We start from the raw sequence: 26,035 nt of genomic DNA on the forward strand, positions 1-26,035 counted from the left end.
ATTACTATTCTCAAAAGCTTCATTTTTATATGCTCTATTTCAGCCTCATGTATCCGGATATATACCCTACTCTACCCGTGAGATCTTGGCCGGGTATATACCCTACCCGTGAGCATCACGGATACTACCCGGATATGTATCCGCCGAACACTGATGCTTTTGAGGTGGACCCGCGACTAAGAATTCTATGGTGGTCCTATTGAGTCTTGGAGTTTGTTTATTGCTGTACTTAGTTTCTTCAATACACTATCTTGAACAATTTATCTCCGTAGTATTAAAACTTCGGTGCATTCTGAGTCTCACATGACATATATTTAGAAAGAGACAAGTATATGCGTAGTGTACGAAGAGCATTTGGCTCTCCACAAGTACATCATCATTTCATCTATGTGAATGAGCGTCAATGCTGGCCTCGCTGGCCTATCGCTTGAGAGCTTCGACAAGGCCAATGATATATCCTATCATGACCATAATTCCCGTCGAAGCCATTAAACCCAAGACAAAACCCGTCCCGTACCCACTTCTTTACACCTCGCGCAGAAAATCACTTTTAATTTGCTGACGGTTCGGTCCCCGCATCTGAGCCATCGCCGGTGTCATTAGATCCTTGGTCCACCAGATGGCTCAGTGATGGGCCGCCTGCAGCCTCTATCCGATCAGCCTCTTTCTTCGCCCTCATAGCCTCGGTCTCCAGGCGCAACTTCTCCAAGTTCCATGCGTCATCGTCATCGCCTCCCTCATCCTCATCAATATCCCTGTTCCAGTCACCCTTCTCGAACATAGCACGACCAGTTGCCTCCTTCTGCTCGCGTGCCTGCTGCTCTGCCTGCTTCTTGTCCATGCGCTCCGACTTCCACTTGGCGAACGACTCTGGTGTAACGGGTGTCAACTTTCCGGTCAGCTTATGTCGTTCGCTTTCTAAGAAATCTTCGAGCGTGAGGGTCTTGAGCGGGGATTTGTCCATAAGAGCCTTCTCAGCTGCGCGTTGCTCCTTGGTCTTCAATATAAATCTGAAAAATGGTTAGCTCGTGCTTAATGTGTGGATTAATTTGTGTGTGTGCATACCCAGGTGGCAACTTGTGTTGGTACATGCACTTATCTCCGTTCGGGCAATTCCAGAACCAACCGTATTTGCCTTCCTCGATAGCCTCGATAAAGAACTTGCAGACCTTATCAGTCGTAGTCTTCTGGTTGCCCTTCTTCGATAAAACGACGGATTTCAGCTTCTCCTCGTCCCAATCTGCCGAAGTCTCCTCCTTCTTTGCCTTCTCTTCCTCCTCTCGCGAATCTTGGTATAAATCTTTCTTCTCTGTCTTACGCTCGACAGCTAAGTCGTGCGAGAATTTGCACTTTTTTCCCTTTTCGCAATGTCCCTTCTTGTAAAACTGGCACAGAACTGTCTTGGGATCCACGCCAAATGCCACTTTCTGGACTTGCACAGGCTTGAACAACTCCATTGTCTCCTTCTGCGCCGCCAGAGAGGCGGCCTTATCCCTCTCCGCCTGGGCTTTCTCTGCCGCCTTCTTCTTTTCCTCTGGGGTTCCGCCAGCCTTTGCAGACTGTGTCATTTGTGCGATTTGCCTTTGTGTCTGGGCTCCCTTCTTGTTTTTCATTCCGAAGGTCCTGTCCTCCACCATCTTCGTGGCGGAAGGCTTCTTGCCCCCGCCCTGCTTTTCTTGCTTTTTTGGCGGCATTTTGGCGGTGAGTTGTAGGTTAAAGAGGACGTAAAGTCTATGCGTTGGGGGCGATCGGATCTACGTAGGCGATACTCGTGATCCCCTTCTTATAGATTTTGAATGAGTGTGTGGTCGCGTGCGCTCTTCCCAAGTGATGTCGCCTGCTGGAAAATCATGGTCTTGAATATTAATTGGTGGGGTTGATATTGGTGCCTGAGGCACCAACATTATTCATGACCTTGATGGCGACTCTTGCAACGTACCTGGCCTCAACGAGCAATTACCAGCTTCCAACGAATTAAGCCGCCGCCAATTACTTGATACAAAGGAAACTCGGTGGTTATTAAAATAAAAGTGAATATTTTATTCCCTGTAAAGAATCTAGTGCTAAATAATATGTATAGATCCCGTTCAATTCTCCTCGCCGTTACCCTCGCCGACTACAACGAGCTACATTCCACCCAGCGATCCTTGGTTTTAGTCGCAAAGATGATCTCCGATGATGAACTATATTCGCTTGCCATCTTTCTCGGCTCTGCAGCAATGCTGATGATTGTCCTTTATCACTTTCTCGAGGCCAATTCTGTGGAGGATGTCGATGCCAAAACAAGCGCCCCCGTCGCGGTAGCATCCGGCTCGAAAGCCAAGTCAGCCATTCAATAGAAGAGGGATTATTGTATATGAACGGCAGCATACGACGATGGCATCCAGTACGATATGCGACAAGAAACCATCTGCGAGCCGTGTGTGACTAGAAGCATTCTTGGGACGGACTACACGGCGTTAAGGCATATTTTGCGGGGTTATTGAGCGTCTGTCTGTATATTTTGATAAGCTACAGATTTGTAGGGGTTTGCCGGGCAAAAAGATATGGAATCCGACTTGTGAGGAGTTACAAAGTCGCCGGGACCTGAGTCGAGGACTTTCCTACACAGAGTACAACGCATCTCATGGACGGCTGCAGACATTGTACCAGTAGCTGTATTATTCAATCTTCAAGTTTGTCTATGAATAAGACGTTTCGACTATTCAGTCCAAGGAATATTATTGGTCCACGTTCTGGTGATGGTGAATGGCGATGTGAATGGCGATGTGAGTCCCCTTTTGTGCTAAATCGGGTCTAGCTCCGTGTACCCAACGACGCGAAACTGGACAAACGCCTGCCTGCGATCCTGACCCTTCCTTCTCTTCATCCATCACAAACCACTTCAATAATACAAACAACTCCTTCTATTCTCATCGACACCGCATCAGCACTCCTTCAAGCCAAGATATTTACTGTACTTCAGCCAACTTCGAAAGTAACAGACCTTTAATTGCCACTTCTTTGCCACGCCGAGACCAACTACACTTTACAGTCGGTCAACCGGATTACTTCAAGAGTCAGCATTGCCCCATCGCTACTCGAATTCTCACCATCTTGCGATCATCTCGCTTTTATCGTCGTTCCGACCTGACAGTACTTCCACGCCTCCAGTCTCCCTTCAAAACAAGACAAATACCATCAAAATGGCCACCAAGCTCGATCAGTCTTTGGATGAGATCATGACCAACACTGGTGCTAGCCGTGGCGGTGCTCGTGGTGGCGCCAGACGCGGAAGAGGTCAACGCCAGCCTCGCCGATCGACCGGAGCCCCTGCCCCTGTTGGAGGCATCTCCAAGAACACTCGCCCCGCAAAGGGCGCAGTCAAGGCCACCCCTACGGGTCCTGCCATTCACAGAGACAGCAAGATTGTCGTTAGCAATTTGGTAAGTTCCGTTATGCGCCATGCATGAAAAGTATCAGGACTAACAACCAAACAGCCAAGAGACGTAGACGAGACGCAGATTAAGGTATGTTACCGATGAGGCTGCTCAGGCCTTTGGATTTTTTCCCGAAAGTACACGCACGATCATCGAACAAATTACGACGGTTTATCGCGAGAGCATTCATATGGTGGCATTTTATATGCTGGACTTTGTCCAACAAGACTCCTCTTGGCACGTACAGCTCGCCTTCCAGGCTTGAGCATAGTACAAAAGAGTTGAGCATCAGTCTAGCATCAAGCTGTATCTCAGAGGTAGCCTGGCAAGCACCCAAAATACGAGTACAGCGCAGACTTTATGTGGTGGCAACATCGAAGGACATCGTGCTCAATGCACCTTTCCTGATGTGTAAATGGTTCAACTCTAGCATGAGATCAAGAACTTCAGTGAGAGATCGCAGCAGTGAGCATGCACAGCACACCACAGCACAGTATTACAAAGTTTCGGAGCTCGGATTATTACCACAAGAAACAAGTTTGCTTCCGAGACAGCATTCAAGATCAGATCACTCCAAGAATTTATTTGGTCCCTGGGCGTGTTCTGGCTGGTCACGGCCCTGACATGGATGCGATGATGTTGCAGTCTCGCATCTCGACAACCAAGTTATTGTCGGCCCCATTTCGATATCACAGCCCGCGGGCTCCGCTGGTGCACATTCAGGAAGAGCGACCCGACCCAAAACAACCGCAGCTTGTACACTGGTGATCGCAACCCTTCCGGCTATTGATATACTAACTACCATACTAATGCTGGCTGCTCACTGCTTGCTGCGAACCTGCTGCTGCAAATGATCTTTTGTTCGACTTGCAGCTCATTGACTTTACCATGGATTGCGATTGCCTTTCATTTCTCGATGACGACAACATGATGTTAAGAAGCGAACTTTTGGACGATTACCATATGACTAACGTTCACGTTTTACCTATTAGGAATACTTCGCCAAGTCTGTCGGATCAGTCAAGAAAGTGGACATCTCATATGGGCCCAATGGCCAGAGCCGTGGAATTGCCAACATCGTCTTCCACAAGAACGACGGAGCGAGCAAGGCCGTTGCGGCTCTCAATGGATTACTTGTGGATGGAAGGCCAATGAAGGCAAGCTTATTTCGCCACCACATACGTGGAATATCGCTAACTCATTATACAGATTGAGGTTCTCGTTGATGCCTCCCAGGCTCCAGCTATTGTTGCACCAAAGGGATTGGGTGATCGTATTGCGTAAGTTATCAGCCGCTTGTTGAAGTATGTCCCGCGTACTAACGTGCCGTAACAGCCAACCAAAGGTTCAGCCGAAGTCAGCTGCCGCAACCAAGGCTGGTGCAAACAACGCCGCAGCCTCTACTCGTGGCAAGGCTGGCAAGAGGGGCCGAGGAGGTCGCGCCCGCCCTGCCCGCCCTGCCAAGAAGACCGCCGAGGAGCTGGATTCTGAGATGGCCGATTATTTCGACGCAACTGCCGCACCTGCGGAAGCCGCCGCACCTGTCGCTGCCAACGGCGATGCTCCAATGGACGACGAGATCCTGTGAATAGCCTGATTCGCTCACGGATAGACGCCTGTGGAATCTCCGCAGGCGATCCAAATTGACATAAGAATACACTGCGTTTTCCTTACAAGGAACGACTTCATCGCGAAATTGTATTTTAGCTGGTTTTCTTATCCTCGTTCCGGATTTCGCAAGATCGCACAGCATCAAATAACATCAAACTCCAAAAACACTCGTCAACTGCGCCAACTTTTCTGTTGTTTTCTCTGGCTTGGACGGCACAAGGAATCATCAGGGGAAACATGGGATATTCCACGACCCACCCACTTCTAAACCAGACTTCCTTTTCAATTGTATACCAAGCTTAATAATGTCAAACATGTCAACTCAGTCTTATCTTAGTTCCATCACAAGTGATATGCCATTGTTTTGTGACCGTTATTCTGCCTAGTAGTGACTTGCTCGCCAATCACTCTTGTAAGATAAGTACGGAACAGTCACCTAGAAGTTTAGGGCAACGCACAAATCCTGCTGTTGCCTAAGTTGTTTATATGAACCGTGGATAAAACAAAGCCTCTCAGTAACCGTTTTTTTTTTTGGACAAGCCAGTCACTCAAATTAAGCCGGTAGGAGGAAGTCCATTGGTTTCAAATGCAGATATCAATTCTTAGCTATGTACAGTGCCCCTTTCAGGATGGCGGCACAAGTAATTGGAATGCCACAATTTAAGCTTTACAAGCACTGAGAATAGAACGGGTTTTGGACTTGGCAGACGGATCCTGATACACAGGTTCCGGATCCGGTCCAGTTTGATCCTCCGCATTGTCCGTACTTTGGAATTGTTCCCCCGCCCTGAGTTGGTGTCGAAGTGGTGGTGGTCGATGTCTTGGTAGTGGTTGGGTTAGCCGTTGTGGTCACTGGCTTAGAGGTCGTGGGGTTGGAAGTCGTAGTGGAGGTTGTCTTTGCGGTTGTAGCGGTTGTAGTTGGAGTACTGCCACCATCCCTATATACAGTGTTAGAAAATGTATGGACAAACAGTAGAGCACGGAGGAGCTATAAACTCACGGTAACCCATAGAATATTCCCCTTCCATTCGTGCCCACGAAGACCTCGCCAACTGTATCCCAGCTCGCAGCCAAGCAGTTCGCACTGGCGGCACCGAATCCGTGCTGGGCATCATTGATCTGAGTCCACGTAACACCCTTATCTGTGCTCAAAGCGAGAATGTTGCTTCCGGAAGTGGTTGTGGTCAGGAAGGCGTAGAGGTTTGGGTAGGAGCCTGTCCCCTTTCCAAGAGCAATGGCGTAACTCGCTGATACTGAAGCAATCTTGGTGAATGTCACCCCGAAGTCGGTGGAGTGATACATGCCACTGGACGTCGAAAGCCACACATCGCCGGCCACTGCGGGGTGGACCTTGATAGAGTTTACTCCATTGTTGGAGATAGCGGCAGAAATTGCGAATGTTTTGCCGCCGTCCTTGGAGACATAGAAACTATTTCCGTCCGCGGCGTAGAAATACTTCGCGTTCACTTTGTCAGACGCTATGCGCAGTCCTGTTGGTAGAGTTCCAACGCCTGACTGTACTCCATTCACGAAGACGTAGTTTCCAGAAGGAGTCGCCCAAAGTATTGATGAGGCATCGGCGCTGTATGCAACCTTGCCGCAACAGAGGCTGCTTGAAGAAACTGTGGCTGGGTTCCAGGTTTTACCCCCGTCAGTCGACAAAGCCATTTGATTTACGGCTGTTGAGCCATCGTTCCCAATGCGGACGATGCTCAGCGGTTTCTGACCTGCGAAGTCAAGGTCTGGCGTAGTTGGGTAATAAGGATTGATGAAATTGATAGCCGGTGACACGGTGAGGCTCTCATGTCTGAAGCCGCATACATCACCTACTCCAGACAGAAGAGGGGCTCCACCTGGAGGGCAGATAAGAGATTGGATAGATGTCTCCTCAAATCCATCGGCGAGTGACTCGACATGAACAGCTGGCCACTTAGTTAAGTCGTGACCACCGAAAATAGACAGGCCTGTGCCATAAAGCCAATGGTTGGAATCAAAGGGGTCGATCTCCAGCGATGCGATCATCCACCCGAGTGCCTTATCATCAGTGCGAGAGGCATTGATCCAAGGAGCTTTGTCGGTATCATATGTGTAGTGGTTCACATTCCAGTCCCAGATAGTTACCCAGGACGCACCGGCATCGGTGGAACGGAACAGTTGTGCATCTGGCCACCATAGATTATCAGATGCAACTATCAAGGTCCCAGGATTGTTGGCATCAAGAGCTAAGCCACCGTAGCCAAACACGAGGCTGTTCGTAGCTTGCCACGCGGGCGTAATATTCGTCCATGCTCCAGTTGAGAGGCTGTACTTGTAGACAGTCCCGTCGCCGGCGTCGTACGGGCCAGCTACGTTGCTGTAGGTAAAGTACAAGAGTTTCTCAGAAACCGAGAGCTTAACTCGGTGAGGGAAACGTCCCGTTGGTTGGCCAGCAACTGCTTTCCATGTTGCACCAGCATCCGTGGAAACATATACAGATGCCGTCACATCTGCAGTTGCCACATAAATCCTAGATGTTGCTCCATTGAGAGTGGCAGAGGTAGTGTCGAAGACAACAGACGTTACGCCCACAATATCGCTCTGATACCCAGAGGTATCAGTTGGGTCCTCGCGGAATGTGCCCACTGCAGTGAAACTCGTCACCTTTGAGAACGATGCACCCGAGTCAGTACTTTTGTACAAGCCGTTTCCACTTGGAGCTCCGAAATAGACGATCTTGTTGTTGTTAGGGTCCACGGCGAGACGCTCGCCCATTCCACGACCAGGTTGGTTGCCCCCGAGCTTAAATGGCAGAGCGGTTTTAACCCACGTGGTGCCTTTGTCAGTACTCTTCAGGATTGCACCATTGTTCGGGTCCCAGCTGTTTGTGTACGTTCCAACCGAAATATAGACTGTGTTCGCGTCAACGGGGTCGGCGGCTACTGCGCTGACTCCCCAGTAGTTCCTAAATTGTTAAAAAGTAATCATTGACAAGCTAGTTAGAGGCATACCAGGTTGCGTCATTAGCAATATCCAGGAGAGCTGTCCAGCTATCATCACTGTTCAGGCGATATAGTCCACCAATATCTGTCCTGGCATATGCCAATCCCTTTGTCTTTGGGCTGAAAACTATTCCAGGGGTAAAGCCTCCACCACCTCCAATTTTTACATTGTTCCCTTCTAACGTTAGCAAATTTCTAGATAACACACTCACTATTAACTAACACTTGTATGCAGCAAATACAGTGGAAACCAACGCGCTGAACGGAACAAGAAGCCGCATTTTGAATATTGGCAATAAAACAGGTGATCAAAGATCAAAGTTCACTCATTCTATAGGAATATAGCCTTATATATATCTGCTACCCAGGGGCTTACCATGCTGCTGGTGAGAGCTAACCTGCCATCCGCAAGCTTATGACAATTAAAGCCGGCTTCAACGGCATGATAGCCACGTGAAGCTTGCCGTGCCTCCGAGGGCGGGGAAATCTCATATATTATGCATATTAACTGAACGGCTGGGTAAATTGCAACGAGAATTCTGGGGTGTTTGTTTGATGGAACATTTATATTAACGCATTGGAGTCACCATGGAGAATCTTAGGACCGAGGATCATTTACCGTCGATCCGATGACCACCCCTGCATCGGATCTGCTTCCATATTAAGTACTATTGGTCGTCAACTAACTTCCACCACATTGTGGCAATTGGATCATACGCCATTACTCGAATCTATATGTCGTGGTCTGGAACAATGACACGGCGACCTCATGCCTAATTGGGCATATTTCTACGGTGGGAACCGGCCGCCTTGGCGTTACAGGTATCGACGTATGGGGTACATATTTTTATCCTGGCTACTCCAGAAAAAGATGAGAGTAGAGGATGGATATCAAGTACTCGAGGCACCTAAAAGTCTAAAATGGGACTATATATACTAATTGAGGCTCGAGTTTAAGCTGATAGTAATTTGCTATTTTAGCTATACTAGTAGGCAAAATAAAGACAATTATAACTTTAAGTGATTAGAAGCATCCATTTTCTTATAGTTGCCATTTAGACTTTTGATAGGTACACTATAAGATTAGTAGAGGAATCTGATGAAGATAGACGATTAATATGTGGATCCGGTTTTCGCACATATCAGAGGGTTGCAACCTGTTAGGCTCTCCCAATTTTCCAAGACCACAATATCCCGATATATGTGAAGTGTGATTTGCCGAAATCGGCCCGCTAGAAAGTCATGAAAATGGATCACGTGATATATCTCCGCACGAGGATGATGAACTCGGATAATCTTGTTTTGTATAACAGTAACAATACCATGAGTGATTAACAATATAGTAATCCCCTATAACCATGAGTGCGGTTCCAGCTCCTGGTGGGGCAAGCGGAGGAACGAACAGAGAACCTTCACATCTATCGTAAGTTGTTGCTTTTGCTTCCTGCATATTTCCTGTAACTGACTTGAACCAGATGTGAAAGGTGTCGGAGACGGAAGGTGAATTCCGCACGCCCTATCTTCATCATAACATAAAGCTTATTCTTAAAATTAGGTCAAATGTGATCGCACAAGGCCATGTAATCAATGCAAGAAAGCAGGTGCAGAATGCATCAATGCTGGTGGCGAAAAGAAACGGTAAAATCGAATCCTGTCTCACCAATCCTGGGGGAACCAAGTACGCTGATATGTTTTACAGTCCTATATCCCGACTCTACGTCGAGGCTCTGGAGGGCCAAATTGCCTCTCTAGAGCTCTTTATTATGAACCTCACAGCTGCTAGCTCATCGGAGCGAGATGTAATGCTCGCAAATTTCAAAGAGACGTCTATGGAGCATTTGCCACCCTTACCTGCTCTAGCAAAGGAGATTCCATTAGCACCATCACTCCCAAAAGGTCGTCTTATGCGACTGAAGGAAGGCAGTGCAGACCAATTCTATGGCGAGACATCTTTCTTCCAAATTAACCCCTCTGAGACGGACGATGCCGAGGCGGCCTTCAGCATCATGACTGTCACACCTCCAGTCCAAGTCAAGCCAGAATCCCAATCACCTGAATCTTCAGTAGCTATTTCGCCCGAAGGGAACATTGTCGAGCACAGTTTTAGTACACCGTGGACGCCAATGTGCCAAAAGCTCATGGGGGTCTTCTTCGACCAACAATACTACTTCCACATGTGTTTGTATCGAGAGTACTTTTTGAGAGATTACAAGGCGGGTGGAGGCCCGTACTACTCCGATCTGCTAATGTATGCGATTTGTGCTATGGGCGCGCTGGCGAGCTCAGATGAGACCGTGAGGGATTTAAGTGCAGTTTTCTCAAACCGCGCCCAAGAATTGCTATATGGCAGCGCCTTGGATAGCCCTGACCTAACAACGCTACAAGCGCTACTGCTATTGGGGCATAGAGATATTGGAAGAGGAAAGAGCTCGAGAGGATGGGTTTTTACTGGTGAGTGGATCGCGTGATATAAGAGATTATGAGACTGACAAGATTAGGAATGGCATTTAGGCTGGCACAAGGCATGGGTTTGCACTTGGATCCCAGCCATTGGAATACTCCTCGGGATACCGACGTTGAGCGAGAAATCTCCAGAAGAGCCTACTGGGCTGCATTTATTGCTGACAAGTCAGTTTACTCGCCCCGCCTCCCACAAGCATAATTCTGACATGGATTTAGGCAACTGTCGCTTTACTTCGGCCGACCACCGGCCCTTTATCCGTCTGAATCTGACGTCCACAAGTCTAACCGGCTCATCTACCCTCCGGATTGGGACTCTCTACTTGATGACTACATCAAAAATAACACGACACCTACGGAATACGAAGACGATTTGTCTTTTGTCGGTTCCTTTGTCCAGCAAGCTGAGCTGTGCAAGATTGTGCATCGCATGATTACTGAGGTCTTCCAGAACCACAACGCTAAAGCCGACGCCAGTATTCTCGCAGCCAGCGCAAAGGGCATCCATGTCGCGCTCAGCAAGTGGCTGGCGGACTTGCCCGCACGCCTGCACTGGAACCAATGGAGCCGAGGTCCCGTCGCAGCATACATTCTTAATCTCCAGTAAGTTCTCTCCCAGTTTTTACCCCTATTTCTCTTGGCATTATAGCTAATATCACGCAGCATGTTTTTCCATACCGTAATGATTATTCTCCACCGTCCTCCCCGCCATTCTTCTCTCGCTCATCTTGCTACCGTCACTGAAGATCTTGATATCTGCTCATCGTCTCTGAACTCCATTCTACAACTCATGAAGGTCTACTCGAAGCATTACTCCTACTCCGCTTTACCAGTCACATTCATCCACACGTGCGCATCGGCCTCATCGATCGTGCTCCTAAAGCGCTTCCTTTCAGCAAGCCCCCAGGGAATACCAAGGAACAAGAGAGATATCCAGGAAACAGGCACACAGCTAGAGCAAATTAGCAAGGTGATTGACTCGATTGCGGAGACATGGGATTCAGCGAAACAAATTCAGAAGGCTATATCTTCGGCAAGAGAAACAATCAGACTTGAAGATGAGGCAACCGCGGGTGCAATGGCTGAGCTGGGCGCTGGTGTAGATGTTACTCAGGGTGCCTTGGGGCTTGGTTGGGATGAGAGCATGCGCTTTGATTGGGATGACCCGAGTCTTCAAATGGGGCCAATGTCGGTTGGGGGAGAAGGAGTCAAGTGGGAAGAGTTCAGCGGGGTTGGAATGGCGGGAGAATTCAGCGAGGGGCTAGGGGATTATTCGCAGGACTATGAGGCTCTTTTTGGTTTGCTTGGAGAGGGAGGACAACCAGAGATTAACTTTGGCGATGTAGAGGAGGGACTGATTTAATAAGCTAGTTGAAATGAATACATGTAAACAAATACTTATGCCAAAGTGAGCGTGTTGTCGAATCTACTTCAACTCTGAAATAGAGAGAAGCCACACGTGACCATAAATAATATATCACGTGACTGTGTATTTGTTGCATGTGGGGCAACTGGTTAGTGAGCGAGACACATTTTGACTCGCTCGCTTAAGCTGACCCCTGTACGCACACAACTTTCTTCAATGTTCACGAAATCTCAATCCCCTCGATTTTCTTATCCACGACTCTACGACAACCAGTTTCATCACCCCAACCGCCAAGATGACGAAGATCAACAGCTGTACGTTACGATTGACTCTACTATTCGCATCTATGTTATGCGCTTTAGAATCATGGAAACCAGACTGACCAGACCTCAGCCCTCCACTCCTCCCGCAGGAAGTCGCGCAAGTCGCACTTCAGCGCCCCATCCAGTGTTCGCCGCACTATCATGAGCGCCCCTCTCAGCAAGGAGCTCCGTGAGAAGTACAACGTAAGTATATGGCGCCAGCCAGCACCAGAATCTGTCTAACAGAGTCAGGTTCGCTCGATCCCAATCCGCAAGGATGACGAGGTCACCATCGTTCGTGGCTCCAACAAGGGTCGTGAGGGAAAGATCACCACCGTCTACCGTCTCAAGTACATCGTTCACGTCGAGCGTGTTGTCCGCGAGAAGTCCTCTGGACAGTCCGTCCCGCTCGGCATCCACCCCTCCAAGGTCGTCATCACCAAGCTCAAGCTTGACAAGGACCGTGAGGCCATCTTGGAGCGCATCAAGACCGGTCGCGAGATCAAGGAGAAGCTCAAGTCCAAGTCGGAGTAAATACTGGACTCGAATATAAAACAATAAAGGCAACGTGAAACTCGGTTATATCGGAGCTTGGGAAATGGTGTTACGGGCATACTATATCGGGCTGATTCAGCAATTTTTGCGGCAGCAAATCGCCGGCAATGCGTTAGGCATGGGCTTTGGCGCAATTCAATCGATCAATAATATGGCCGTTTCACATCCACCGTGCTTGCACGTCTGGTTCATACTGTGAAATGCTCCATGGGAGTTATCCCGAAGTTGGCTCCGCGTTCAGCGCTGCTCGTCTGCTTCTTTCTATTAGCCCATCTGGTTAATTCCTCCCTTCCCCAATTTTCTTATTCCTTCCCCACCTCCCAGCTTTTCTCTCTCCTGTCATTTCCATCCCTTTCTGGCACCTTTTGCCTTACCCCTTGGTCCGCAAGTCTATCTACCCGTGGATAGGGTTACAGGCAGTCCATTCCACGCCCAGTTATAACCGCGATTTCTTCCCCAACGGATTTCGCGGTAAAAAAGTGGCGCAGAGTAACCCCTGTAGAGTGTTATTTCTTCATTGAAGTCCGCGCTATATCCTGCCTGCAGACCGCCCTCTAGACCCATAGTCTGTTAAGAGCGTCGGTTTGATGGTGTGAGACAGTAATCGTATGTCAACCGGTGAAGTAGTATTGAGACCACTAACTTGTAGATATGATAAATTGATGTATTAGATCGCTACTTCATTATAATAAAACTACAAAACTACCGATTACTCTCTGTCCTATTCATTGCCTCTCTCTGATCACCACTTCTCAATAAATGGTCGAATGTCGATTTCCTGAGTCCATGCACTTCGAGGTTGAGTATGAAGCCAATAGTAGGCATCCGCGATTGCGTCCGGCGCAATTGTACCATCCTCTTCACCTCCATTCACCTTCCACCCCGACTCCTTAAGCCTAGGCGTATCAATGGCACCGTCAATAATTGCATGTGCTACATGCACACCCTTGGGTCCAAACTCTCTAGCAAGTGACTGCGTGGTGGCACGCAGGGCGAACTTGCCCGAGGCGAAGGAGGAGCATAGTGCAGAGCCCTTGAGTGATGCCGTGGCGCCGGTGACCAGCAAGCTAGGCGGGTTCGGGACAGCCTCTTTGAGCGCCGCTGTCTCGAGAAGAAGTGGCAGGGTGCCGTGCGCGAAGTTGAAGAAGCCTCTGCCGCCGGCCTCGAAGCCTGCAGAGTACTCTTCCTCGGTCAATTCCAGGAATGGCTTGCGGACGAACTTGCCGCCCACATTGTAGACTGCGGCTGCGAGGTTCTTGTTGGCGGTCTCTGCGGCGATGGCCTTGAGTGCCGAGGAGACGGAGGAGGCGGATGATACGTCAGTGCTGATGCCTACTGCATTGCGGCCGCTGGCTTTGATCTCCTTGACGATCGAGTCGTAGGACTCGGGTGAGCGAGCGAGGAGGAAGACAGTGGGGTAGGCAGCGGAGAACTTGAGGGCGAGGGAGCGTCCTGTTTGTTTGTCAGTGGGTTTGGATAGCTAGCCTGCAGATTGGGAGGATAGCAGACCTGTGCCACCACCAACACCCGCGATGATCGCATATAAGTTAGAGGCCGCCATTTGTGAAATTAAGTTTGGATATTACTTTTGATTGTAAGACGCGCTTAATATAACAAGACAGCACAAGCTTGCGAGTAGAGAGCTATAATCAAATATGGGCATTAACGTAGGTGCTCTCGGTTTATATACAGCAGCAAGTTATAAGCGCATCACTGATTATCAATAAATGTAGCATCAATATTAAGTATCTATGGTGTCATAGCGAATGGTTAGCTTGTTCGTCGTCGGGACTCGGGGTTATGCGGGGTGCGGCTTAATAATGCGGGGTGTGTTTAGTAATCAGTCCTAAATTATACATTGCATAACGAAACTCTCGGCGAGTTCCATTACTCTATCTACACTTCTTCTCTGAAACAAGCTCTTCCATGGCCCCTTCGAAATGTTTAAACATGGTATAATGAGTGTCATCTTTGAACTCATGATAGATACAATGAGGTAGTTTTTTCACCATGTACCTTATTAACTCCACTGGCGCATTCGTATCTTTTGCCCCATGCCAGATTATGACCGGATTGTGTCGCACACTCTCAAATGAGAAGCCCCAATCATTCGAACTAAGTAGCCTAGCCTCTTCAACCGCCGCTTTGCCGCCCTGAGCAAAAGGCTCCTCAAGCAAAGCGTGTACCAGTTCAAGTCTACGCTCCGCTGTTGTCTTCTTGTGTGTGATCATAGCCGAAGTTTTGTTCACATCCTGATGGCTGTCCTCCTTATTCTTGTCTTCCTGCTCCAACCAGCGATCAATCCGCCTCGATACAGGCCCCGAATGGACCACCCACGTCGAAACGCGCACTAAGACATCGAAGAGTATTCTGAGACCGGTTGGCCAGTATATCGCCATCGTTCGGGCTACCCGTCTGTATATCGAGTTGTAATGTGCACCACCAACCCACGGAGGTCCGCTCGCAAAAAGGCCGACGCCAGCAAGCGTTTCCTGTGGCAATCCATGTGCGCAAGCCAGTGCATACGGTCCCCCGCCCGAGGCTCCAAGCACAGCAAAGCGTGATAGCTGCATGCTTTTTGCGAATGCCGAGACGTCCGCAGGCCAGTCCGTGATGCTTCGATTGGGCTGCGGTGTGGACAAACCAAAGCCGGGTCGGTCGAGTGCTAATATGCGGGTGTTGTGCCTTTGAGCTATGTCGTCGATTGCGTAGGCTTCGAGGCGGCAGGATGGGTAGCCGTGGAAATAGAGGAGTGGTGTCCCATTGTGGTCGCCATACTCGGCGTAGCCTAGCTGGCGGCCATCTGGCAGAGTGAAGGTTTGGTTTTGACGAGCGTAAGTTGACATTGGCGAGCGGAATGACAACGTTTTGATATTTCTTGCCGTGTATTGAATGGCCATGCTCAATATAAATGTAATTGATGCGACTTTGGCGGCATCTGTGAAGAAAGAGGACATGTGCTTTATATAGGTATCATGCTTGATTGCACCGCCATAATACAGTTTAGCCCCGTGTGTCACCTTAGTCCCTCAAGACGATCCTATGACTTAATAGTAATATTAATATTGCTAAATCACTTGCTTCATCCATTAAATACAATCATTTAAAATGTGAGAAGCCGTAAGCGGGCTGTGATTGGCTAGGACGGGTACAATCCGTCGTAAGCTCGTATCTCGTAATCTCGTAATCCCGTAACCTCGCGGAACACCAATTCTGAACATGAACATTCATCACTATGTCAACTCGTCGCCAGCATGCGAAGTCACGCAAAGGGTGTATAATATGCAAGGCTCGTCATGTCAGGTGTGATGAGACCGGTCCTCCTTGTGGGCGTTGTAAAATCCGTGGAGATGTCTGCGAGTATGCTGGCCCGCGATCAAGTACTGAGGACGTTGCCGCTTCAACCTCTGTAAGCCAGGAGCCAGTGGGATCTATCTCAGCGAGACCTCGTGAGGTGATTTTCCCGGCCAATAGTCATCTATTAGAGTTGCAGCTCATGCACCGATGGACCGCCTCAACATACAAATGCTGTTGCACGCCCGGGGCTGAGGACGATGAGGTTTGGCAGTCCTGGGTGCCACAACTCGCCATCAAACATGACTACCTCTTATATGGGCTCTTGTCTCTTACCTCATTCGAAATTGCGAGGTTGGCGCAGACGCCTCACCGCCAACAATATATTGAAGCGGCGACTGAATATCATGGACTTGCGCTGAGCAGCTTCCGTGTTCAAATATCTTCTTCTATCATCGACGACGACAACATCGATGCTGCGGTTTGCATGTCACTGATGCTTTTGGTTTTAGGATTTGCGTCGGCACAGACTAGAGCTACAAATCCATCAGGCGATGAGAGCGATAGTGTGATACAAACAGTTCTTGTCAATGTCGAGCTGCTACGCGGATGCACCCCAATAATTGAAAGCAAACAAGACTACCTGTTGGAGAATCCATATGTGCGAAAATTGAAGCCATTTGAAAGCTTGCCCCGGAGTCCGCTTGATCCAAGTGTGGAAGGGGCACTTGTCATGTTAGCCAACCTCAATGACAAGAGAATCACATCATCAGTCCGTGACACAGTTTCTCAAAGAGCTCAGCAAGTTGAATACTGGGAAGTTTGTAAGGCCGCATTAGGTCTTCTTCAGACGATGTATGAGAAGTGTGTCGATGATTTTACCCGCGGCTATGCTCTTGGTTGGTTAAACATGGCTGGTGATAGATATATTGAAGCGGTCAAAGATGGCGACGCCGCCGCGTTGCTAATACTCATGTATTGGGGGGTGTTGGTAGAGAAATGTGGACATCAGGTCTGGTGGGCAGAGCAATTTGGGAGCTCGCTGGTGGCTGAGATAGCTTGTTTGCCGCTTTTTAAAGACGCTGATGCCGTTGTCCAGGATCTTATCCTACGAGCATGACAGCATACATAAGCAGCAATAGTACTAATGTTATAATTTTCAATTTTTGTACAACAGAATCATAAAAGGAATATAAGGAATATTTCAAGAATGGGACATCCCAACCTTCATTTTCTCCCCCAGTTGACAGCTTGAAAAATATATTATAATGCCTTTATTGACTAAAACCAAAGGGCGTCTCTGCATCATATCCCGTTCCTTACGATTCGGAGCCCAAGATGCAAAATTCATGATGGTACTTCGTTGACCACGAAGGCTGGCGCCGGCCGCAGCCTCGCGATCGGTCGACCTGGTGGTAGCCAATCAGACGCGCTAATAGACCGGAATATGCACGAGCCTCCCAACCACACCAGGAGCACAGGCGACGAGGCTCATCCCATCCAAGACGGGGATTGTATAGCTGTAAAGAGTCGAAATGGCCCAACGCCCTTCAAAGTCTGCCACTATTAATGAGAATGCATAATGCGCTGTATATTTGATGCTTGTAGTGACAAATGTGGTGTGTCTTCTCCTAGCCGGGGAAGCCAACAGTAAGTTATGCTCGGCATGGCGAAAGCCCCCATATCTATGGTTGCGCCCACGGCATGACGATTATCTGACGCGCATTAGATGGCCCATATGACAAACAATAATTATAACTACGGCAGCAACTACCCTCCTGGCAATAACCGGGCGCCTACTTCCCAGCAAGGCTTCGCGACTTCCAGTGCGACGGCTGGGGATCCATACCATGGCGCAAAAACGACCGCGACGCCAACACGAACGTACCCAAATAATGATTACCAGTATCAGCAATACCCACAACAGGCCAGCGCGAATAACGGCGGTGGGTATAATTGGGGTGTTTACTCTGGGGGGAAGGCGACTGCGGCCACTGGCATGGAGAGCTTAAGCAATCCCAGTGTCCCCGAACAAACCCTTAGCACTACGACCAAGTCAAACGCGCAGAATACCTATGATACAAGCGGCCCGGGAAATCTAGCCTACGCTTCAGGTCTCAATTATAACTCTGCTGCGGAAATGGCGCAAAATACGGCGAGATACTCTGGGGCGAGTGTGTACCAGAACACCCCCTCACAAGTCAACGATCGTCCAAGGCAAGATAGCACCAACTCAAGGGCTTCACCGGCTACTGGAATCCACTCGCAGATACATGCCCCTGCGCCAGCTGCGGGGATAAAAAAAGGAGCTGAATATAATCTCCCAACGCCGTCGCCTGCGTATCCTCAGTCTCTGATAAACTCATATCCTCAACGCTCTACCAATACGACGATGCCCAGTGGGGGAACCACTGTCACATCGAGAGCCCCGCACACGATGGAACCGTCTTCTCGGAACATACAACAATGCCAGTATGCACCGTATACCCCATCGCAACCTCAAAAGCCAGCGGCAGCGAGGGCTTTTAAGCAGGAGCAAAGTCGCCAGAAGTCGACACCCCCAGTGGCACCCGTAGCCAGGAGTACTGCGAATACAAGTTCAAATGCATATATTAACCAACCGCGCTCGCAGGCCGCTCGCGGCCCAAATAACCAGAGTGGGAGGGCAATCCAAACCTGCCCTCCGCCAGCCGCCACTTTGCCTCCTGCTAAGATGCCTACAAATGTGATCCGTAGAATAAGCGATGGACAAACGCCTACTACACAAAATATTAATAGCCAACCAAATAAATACCAGCCTGCGCCTACCTCCCAGCTGCCACCAACGTCCAACTATCTCCCGCTGCCCACGCAGGTATCAACTGCTCGCAACCAACAACTTCCACAGCCACAGAGACGGCCATCACCAGACAGACCAACCACTGTAGACCCCAGCCATGTTTATAATAGCTACCATGAGTATCAGAAACAAATAGAAGCCGCAGAAGCGGAGGCAGCGAGACTCGCCAAATTAAAGGAGATGGCGGCTGCAGAAGAACAACAACAGCAAGAAGCTTTAAGAGCCCAGCAGCAAAGGGAAAGAGCAGATATGACAGGGGCCGCGGTCGAAGCAGCAATGACGCTTACCCATGCCATGTCTGCCAATAATGCAGCAGAACCAGAATCCGAGTCTGAAGAGAGCGAGGAGGACGACCAAGGACAAGATTCTAACAATGCTGACGAAGACAATGAAGACGAGCAGCAGGATACTGCAGTGCCTACTTCTGAGAACATATCTCATCCTGTGTCGGCGGCACCAGTTAATTCGAAGGGGAAAGCCTCGGCTCCATCCATACCAAAGCAAATGGCAGGACCGCCGGAGCCGCCAAAAGATGATACTGCGGTGACAATGGAGGAAGAGATGCGGAGGATGGTTGAAAGACTACGAGACTACCAGTCAAAAGATCCTAAGCTATTCCTCCGGGTCTGGTCCTCAGTGAGGAAAACCGGCGCCGGGCAATCACCTCAGCCACAGGCAGAAGGATCTCAAACCCAAGGCAGCCCAGTGACACAATCAGTCGAAGCTCCATTGAAGAGTCCAACTTCAGTCGTTTCTCAGCCAGCAGAAGCACCTAAAGCTACTCCGGTTGTTTCAGCACCAGTGTCTGCACCTGCACCATCCCCCGCACCAAAGGGCAAAAAGGCAACACTGCAAAGCCCGGGCAGTTCCCAGTCACCATCAACACAGGCTAAGCCTTTGACTAAAGAAGCTATCAATGCTAGGAGGAGGGAAAAGCGGCCTAGCAGGTCAAGGAAAGCGTTGGCTGAGCGCGCAGCTGCTGAACTTGCAGAGGCTGAGGCTAAGATAGCAGCAGCGGCTGCGGCGGCGACCGCTGCGGCTTCTACCACGATACCTGCTGCACAAGAGCATGCGCTTGTGACACCTGGCAAGCCGGATGTGGTTGGATCCCAAGAGACTAATAAATCTACCACGAACACCCCTGGAGTAGCATCCATTGCCCAACCACCCCGGAGGGCTTCCTCTAGTACAGCAACGCCAGTCGTTGTAAATACTGCGGCGGCTAGCAGAAAGCCAGTCAACAGCAGCCAACAGACACTGGCTGCGACATCGCAGATCACAGGCCGTGCTGCAATTCTGCCATCATCTCAGCAAGGTTCGACATGGCCCACAGATAAGAGAGACGCAATCGCAATAACGGCCGCGACTGTTCTCAATGAGATCCCAGAGAATACTGGGAAGGAAATCTTGGCACGACAAATCCGGGACATGCTGGAAGGCAACCCGAGTTACCTTGAGTTGTGTGAAATGATTGAGAAACTGGGATTCAAAATGGATAGAGCACGGTTTGCCAAAACTTTACTTGCTATCTTACCCAGCGGTTCCAAGCCTAGGCCTCAACCACCTCGTCCTGCGGCCGTGACCCCAACATTATGGCAAACGGCCTCTGTTACCTCTGCACCTCAAGCACAAGCGTCCCAGCAGAATACCCCACAACCAATACTACCACCTGCGGCAGGGGTAGCACCAGGGCAGGCTGCGAGAATATCTCCATTGACACCTGGGACCACACAAGCTCCACCACAGGCCAGCCAGACGCCGGGTTCTGGGACTCCTAATAATGGGATAGAGCGTCGCCCAGTGGGTAGGCCACGAAAAGATGGGCTGCCTCCGATGTCTCCATTTAGTGGTTCGAGGGTGGGTCGTGGACCGGTCAGGCCACGAAAAGACGGGCAGCCTGCGGAGTCTCCATATCCTGCTGTGGAAGCAGGTCGTGGACGAGGCAGGCCACGAAATGACGAACGGCTTGTAGATGAGCAGTCTATATATCCTTCGCGTGCAGAGGAGGGACAAGAAAATCATGTGGCTCCTGTACCAGCCGTTCAAGGAGCGCCTAATGCAGCCACAACTGCCACTACAACAGCGCCTGATACGTCTAAATCAGTAGCCACAGATTCGCCAAATTCACCGGCCCAGGCCCCTCTGCCTACATCAGTAACCGCTACTTCGCCAAATGCACCAGGTCTACACCCTCAGTCAGCGCTAGCAACTACAGCTCCGCCGAATGCATCAGCAACAGCAGCGCCGCCAACTGCGACAGAACAGCCAAATGCACCGCGTGCTTCCGAGGGCCTAGGACGCTCAGCTCCATTGACTACCGAAGAGATACACCACATGTCGCTCCTACAGGCTGATGTGGGCATGGGCAAACCCAGGCGAGTATCAAAACCAGACTCGGGGGGAGCTGGTAATACTTATTCGTCCCCATACCAAAACGATGTTGCTCCTCCTCCTAAAGGTGGTTGGAAGACATGGCGAGACTCAACAGCAAACTCAACAACAACACCAACACATCCTTATCCCACTCGTCACAATATTTCTAACCCAATACCGCATCCGCCTCATCACAATATTTCTAACCCAAGTCCTGCGATGGGTGGTCCTAGTCCACCTGTACAATATAATTCTCAATTTGGCACACCTACAGGACCGCATGGTCCTCCCCAGCATGGTCCTCCTCAGTATGGACCGCCTCAGTATGGGCCACCTCAGCATGGCCCATTCCTACCAGTGGCATATCCCTACCACCACCACGGAAAGCAGCTACTACCAAATGCATATGCTGCACCTCAACCGGCGTGGGCACCGGCACCGGTTCCTCCTGCAGCTCCTTTAACAAAGGAGGCACAAGCTAGGAAAAGGACCTTTGCTGAGATTATTGACCTCACAAAAGGAGAATCCTCAGACAAAGGTGAGGTGCACAATGAGAAGAGGCAACGCGTTGATGCCACTGCCGGTGATCGGATCAATAATTTATCCGTTGGGCACGGGCCAATAACAGGAGAGGTTCCAACGCGACCAAGACAACCTAAACCCCTCCCTTTTCAACATCACCATCAACCTCACTTAAATCCGCCTCCTCACAACAATACCACGAACATAACCGTCAATCCTCAAGTTCAAATCACTAGAAATCCACTTCTAGAATACGGCGGAATCGTAAAGAGCATTGATCGATCCCTCGCCCTCCGCAGATCGCGTTACGACCCAAAGACCATCGCACGTGACATTCTCATTTCCACGGGCAAGCATCCTACACAAAGAGGCCTAAACGCGCATCTCAAGCAACTGAAAGAACGCTTCACAAAAGTCGATAACACATCCGATCTCAGCACCTTCCGCTGGGACATCGTCGACCCAGGCGGTGCAGAAGTGGGATCAGCAAACATGCCTCCGTACGGTCCTAACAAACCCGTCCCCTACCCTACTCCTCTCACTGAAGGTACGCATAAAAATTACGGTCCTAGCCGCCCAAGCGGTCTCCGCAATGAGACATCGCAGTCGAATTTTGCAATCGTAATCCCAGACGACACTAACGGCGATGATGAAGAAATGGAAGAGATCCCTGTTGAACCCGCCGCCGCACCGGCCCCTAAGCGCCGTGGCCGCCCTCCCCGTGACCCTAACGCGGTCATGCCTACGCCTGCTAAGCGCGTCCTGACTCGCACCCGCAGAACCCCTGGTGGCCCAGCGTCAGCTGCCGCTGACGAAGACGAGCTCGAGCTCCCGGCTCCTAAGCGCCGTGGCCGTCCCCCTGCTAAGGATAAGCGTCCCGAGATCCCGTATTCTCGTCTCGGACAGCCGACTTTCATTCCGTTTCTATGTGAGTGGCGCGGTTGCAAGGCTGAGTTGATGAATCTTGAGACGTTGAGGAAGCATGTTTATGTTGTCCATGGGAAGGCGATTCGGATTAAGGAGTTTGTTCCTAAGTCATGTTTGTGGGGGAAGTGTGGGAAGAAATTTGAGTCTCGTGATGGAGATGGAGACGAGGAGATGGGTGGTGTAGTCCAGGAGGAGATTTTTGGGGACGAAGAGGCGTTTAAGGCTCATATGGAGAAAGCGCATATTGTGCCTGTGGCGTGGCACATGGGTGATGGGCCGCGCGGTACTACTACTGGTAAGTTCTATTTATTCCCTCTCCCCCGTTTTATTTTTCTTTACTCTATCTTTGTTTACCCCCTACCACCCCACGTGACCCACAGTATCTAACAAAGCAAAAACAGACGGCAACGAATCCGACCACACCTCGTACCTCAACTCCCCCCTCACCGGCCGCCCCATCACCCCCTCCATCGCCAACCAAGGCATCACCACCACCATACCCCGTCGTCGCGGCCGCGCACCAGCTAGCGCAAAGACATGGACGCAGTGGGAGTACTGGTGTGGACCTAAATATTTGTTGAAGGCTTCGCAGCGAAAGGGCAAGTTTAGGAGTACGTATGCCCAGGGGTGGAGGGGGGGAGAGGAGGAGGTGGAGAGGGTGTATGGGGGGGAGATGAGGAGTGCGGCGAGGGCGAAGGCAGGGGTTGTGGTTTATTCGAGGGAGATGCCTCAGGAGATGAGGGAGGCGTTGGGGGTGGAGTAAGGGAGGAGATGGGGAGTTGGCTGACGGACGGCGGGGATTGTTTTATCGGTGTGAGGTGTTGTTTGCTTTTCATTATACCCTCAATTTTCAGCGGTACTTGTACGGATTTTGTCAACTAGGGAGCTTGCTCGGGCTTGAGCTTGCTTGCTTTCGATTTGCTTGTTCTATGGCGTTTGGGAGAGGAAAAAGGGGGGGGGGGGGGTTATATGGAGTTGACGGGGGATGGGGGATGGATGGATGGAGGGTTATATGGGGTTGATGGATGGATGGATGGGGGATTGTACCATACTAAAGAGAGACTGGGTTCTGATGGTCTGTAAGTAGATAGGTAGATTGAGAAAATCAATCCAGTGATACAAACTACAGTTTCAGATGAACCGACGCATTTTAGAAGGTAGAATGCATAAGATAAAAAACTAGTCTTTTTTTATTCAACCTATTTCATCTATATGAGTCCCCCCAACCCAATCCCCCTTGCACATTTCCTTGGCAAAAATAAGAAACCATAATAACCCAATCCTATCCTAGGTGAGCAAACACACAAAAACAAAAGAAAATATAAAGTTCAACGGGTCCCCGAAATAAGCTTTTATCAGCATCCCCCCTCCCTCCCCTCCACACCTTAATTCCCCCCCCTACTGCGTAGCCTTCCCCATCCCCGCCGCAACCCCATTAGCAACCTTCGGCCACACCACCGCCTTCTCAAGCGCCTGCAACACATCCGCCCTCAAATCCTCCCCATCCTCCACCCCACAACTAATCCTGACCAAATCATCAAAAACCCCCACCGCCTCCCTCTGCTCCTGCGGAATGCCCGAATGCGTCATACTACTCGGCACCTCGACCAATGACTCAACTCCTCCCAGGGACTCAGCGAGGACAAACAGCGAAGTAGCTTGGCAGAATTTCTCAGCCGCCGAAGCACCGCCTTTGATGCGGAAACTCAGCATACCGCCACCCATACCGTTGCGGTGCTGGCGCAGGGCGATGGCGCGGTGGGGGTGCGATGCTAGGCCCGGGTAGTTTACGGCGATGACGTGGGGGGAGGAGGAGAGTGCTTCTGCGACGAGCTGGGCGTTCGTGGAGGCTTCGCGGGCGCGGAGGTGCAGGGTCTTGAGACCGCGGTGGGCGAGCCAGCAGTCGAATGCTGAGGGGATGGCACCGATTGCGTTTTGGAGGAATCCGAGTCTCTCCTTCATCTCATCGGAGTTAAACGCCGCTACGCCCATGACGACGTCAGAGTGTCCATTGATGTATTTGGTGACTGAGTGCACCACGATATCCGCGCCGTGATCAAGCGGGTTCTGCACGTAGGGAGAGAGGAAGGTGTTATCCACCACGACCATTATGCCGTGCTCGTGGGCTTTGGCGGTCACGGCGCGGATGTCGACGAGGCGGAGTGTCGGGTTGGAGGGGGTTTCGATCCAGACTAGTTTGGTGTCGGGGGTGATGTGGGCGGCGATGTCGACGGCGATTTCGGGGGTGAATGTCACGGAGACGCCGTGTGCTTGGGCGACTTGCGTGAAATACCTGTGGGTGCCTCCATACACATCTGATACCGAAATAACATGACTCCCCGCCGCCAAACTCTGGAGTATAACAGCCGTAGTAGCAGACCCCGACGAGAACGCCAACGCGTATTTCGCGTGCTCGAGCGCAGCAACCGCGGTCTCGAAGTTATGACGATTCGGGTTCGAGGAGCGGGAGTACTCGTATTCGCCGACTGGGACACCGACGGCGGTCTGCGCGAAGGTGGTGGAGAGAGAGATGGGCGCGATGACGGCGCCGGTGACGGGGTCGTGGGGGGAGCCGGCGTGCACGGCGAGGGTGCCGAAGCGGTGCACGGGGGAGGAGGGGCGGGGGGGGGTGGCGATGGGGTGGTCGTGGTCGCATTTGAGGGCAGCGAGGGCGTGGGGGGTTGGCTCGCAGGGGATGGTCATGGTGAAGGTTGGGGGGTGTGTGATGAGGTGGTGAGGTGGTGAGGTTGTAGTTGTGAGGTTGTTGTGGTGGTGAGGGGTTTTTTTTTGGTGATGGTGGGGTGGAGTGTCGGTGATATAAACTCTCACTTTGGGTGGTGTGAGGTTGTCTGAGATCGAGGATTGAGGATCAAGTCGTCGAGATCAACAGGAGGAGGAAGAGGTGTAGTTGTAGCGAGAAGAAAGAAAGGATCAAAGACTCCGAGGGAGGTTGACACTGATATATAGGTGTCAAATGAAAAGTCGGTGGTGGTGGTGGTGGTGGTTGGTGGTTTGTATGGTCAAGTTACGTTTACAGCAGGTAGGTAAGGGAAGGTACTTAGCTAGTAGTGTGAGATTGTACATGGGTGGAAGTACCTCAGGCGGGGTGCATGGGATGGATAAGTGGATAGTGGATGATGGAGGGGTTGAATGTTTGAATTTTTGATTACAAAGCGGGTTGGGTGTTTTTGCCCGTTTTTGTAGAGTAGAGTACAACTTACTCGTATAAAATTGAGGAGTGTGAGTGTGTGACTTTAGGGATTTCACGGGTGGAGTAGGAATAAGTTGCTTATAGAGAAGAGAGTAGAAATATAGTTAGATAGTAGAGTATATTAGATTATAGTAGAGTTAGAGTAAATATACTGTATATACGAACATAACCCGGAATA

The 26,035-nt window shown here is 50.4% G+C and overlaps 10 protein-coding genes across 10 annotated transcripts; 5 read left to right on the forward strand and 5 right to left on the reverse strand.

Moving 5' to 3' along the window:
* Window positions 1-190: 190 nt before the first annotated feature.
* Window positions 191-1,830, reverse strand: VE01_07777 (uncharacterized protein). The gene is made up of 2 exons (XM_018277210.2): window positions 1,066-1,830; window positions 191-1,010 (listed from the first exon to the last, which is right to left on the reverse strand). The coding sequence occupies exons 1-2, from the start codon at window positions 1,692-1,694 to the stop codon at window positions 551-553; spliced, it is 1,089 nt and encodes a 362-aa protein (XP_018128008.1). The 5' UTR covers window positions 1,695-1,830; the 3' UTR covers window positions 191-550.
* Window positions 1,831-2,875: 1,045 nt separating this feature from the next.
* Window positions 2,876-5,356, forward strand: VE01_07778 (uncharacterized protein). The gene is made up of 5 exons (XM_059463908.1): window positions 2,876-3,425; window positions 3,480-3,509; window positions 4,412-4,576; window positions 4,629-4,699; window positions 4,755-5,356. Exons 1-5 carry the CDS (start codon window positions 3,186-3,188, stop codon window positions 5,005-5,007), a joined length of 759 nt encoding a protein of 252 aa, XP_059319490.1. The 5' UTR covers window positions 2,876-3,185; the 3' UTR covers window positions 5,008-5,356.
* Window positions 5,357-5,605: 249 nt separating this feature from the next.
* VE01_07779 (uncharacterized protein) lies at window positions 5,606-8,583 on the reverse strand. Its single transcript, XM_018277212.2, has 4 exons — window positions 8,232-8,583; window positions 8,018-8,183; window positions 6,031-7,971; window positions 5,606-5,968 (listed from the first exon to the last, which is right to left on the reverse strand). The coding sequence occupies exons 1-4, from the start codon at window positions 8,287-8,289 to the stop codon at window positions 5,698-5,700; spliced, it is 2,436 nt and encodes an 811-aa protein (XP_018128007.1). The 5' UTR covers window positions 8,290-8,583; the 3' UTR covers window positions 5,606-5,697.
* Window positions 8,584-9,216: 633 nt separating this feature from the next.
* On the forward strand, window positions 9,217-11,855 carry VE01_07780 (uncharacterized protein). The gene is made up of 7 exons (XM_018277213.2): window positions 9,217-9,431; window positions 9,484-9,508; window positions 9,564-9,646; window positions 9,708-10,459; window positions 10,507-10,636; window positions 10,688-11,071; window positions 11,132-11,855. Exons 1-7 carry the CDS (start codon window positions 9,367-9,369, stop codon window positions 11,829-11,831), a joined length of 2,139 nt encoding a protein of 712 aa, XP_018128030.1. The 5' UTR covers window positions 9,217-9,366; the 3' UTR covers window positions 11,832-11,855.
* Window positions 11,856-12,129: 274 nt separating this feature from the next.
* RPL26A (ribosomal 60S subunit protein L26A) lies at window positions 12,130-13,403 on the forward strand (the record flags this gene model as incomplete). Its single annotated transcript, XM_018277214.2, has 3 exons — window positions 12,130-12,148; window positions 12,228-12,340; window positions 12,389-13,403. 3 exons carry the CDS (start codon window positions 12,130-12,132, stop codon window positions 12,668-12,670), a joined length of 414 nt encoding a protein of 137 aa, XP_018128029.1. The 3' UTR covers window positions 12,671-13,403.
* On the reverse strand, window positions 13,363-14,445 carry VE01_07782 (uncharacterized protein). Its single transcript, XM_018277215.2, has 2 exons — window positions 14,201-14,445; window positions 13,363-14,143 (listed from the first exon to the last, which is right to left on the reverse strand). The coding sequence occupies exons 1-2, from the start codon at window positions 14,250-14,252 to the stop codon at window positions 13,434-13,436; spliced, it is 762 nt and encodes a 253-aa protein (XP_018128028.1). The 5' UTR covers window positions 14,253-14,445; the 3' UTR covers window positions 13,363-13,433.
* A 138-nt stretch (window positions 14,446-14,583) lies between these two features.
* Window positions 14,584-15,537, reverse strand: VE01_07783 (uncharacterized protein; the record flags this gene model as incomplete). Its single annotated transcript, XM_018277216.1, has 1 exon — window positions 14,584-15,537. One exon carries the CDS (start codon window positions 15,535-15,537, stop codon window positions 14,584-14,586), a length of 954 nt encoding a protein of 317 aa, XP_018128027.1.
* Window positions 15,538-15,898: 361 nt separating this feature from the next.
* VE01_07784 (uncharacterized protein) lies at window positions 15,899-17,199 on the forward strand. Its single transcript, XM_018277217.2, has one exon. The coding sequence runs from the start codon at window positions 15,927-15,929 to the stop codon at window positions 17,103-17,105; it is 1,179 nt and encodes a 392-aa protein (XP_018128034.1). The 5' UTR covers window positions 15,899-15,926; the 3' UTR covers window positions 17,106-17,199.
* Window positions 17,200-17,478: 279 nt separating this feature from the next.
* VE01_07785 (uncharacterized protein) lies at window positions 17,479-23,592 on the forward strand. The gene is made up of 3 exons (XM_018277218.2): window positions 17,479-17,635; window positions 17,715-22,941; window positions 23,048-23,592. Exons 2-3 carry the CDS (start codon window positions 17,715-17,717, stop codon window positions 23,407-23,409), a joined length of 5,589 nt encoding a protein of 1,862 aa, XP_018128033.2. The 5' UTR covers window positions 17,479-17,635; the 3' UTR covers window positions 23,410-23,592.
* Window positions 23,593-24,044: 452 nt separating this feature from the next.
* On the reverse strand, window positions 24,045-25,812 carry CYS3 (cystathionine gamma-lyase cys3; the record flags this gene model as incomplete). Its single annotated transcript, XM_018277219.2, has 1 exon — window positions 24,045-25,812. Exon 1 carries the CDS (start codon window positions 25,347-25,349, stop codon window positions 24,045-24,047), a length of 1,305 nt encoding a protein of 434 aa, XP_018128032.1. The 5' UTR covers window positions 25,350-25,812.
* Between the last annotated feature and the right edge of the window lie 223 nt (window positions 25,813-26,035).

The sequence above is a fragment of the Pseudogymnoascus verrucosus genome (assembly GCF_001662655.1).
Source record: "Pseudogymnoascus verrucosus strain UAMH 10579 unplaced genomic scaffold scaffold_40, whole genome shotgun sequence".
Classification (NCBI taxonomy): Eukaryota; Fungi; Ascomycota; class Leotiomycetes; order Thelebolales; family Thelebolaceae; genus Pseudogymnoascus; species Pseudogymnoascus verrucosus.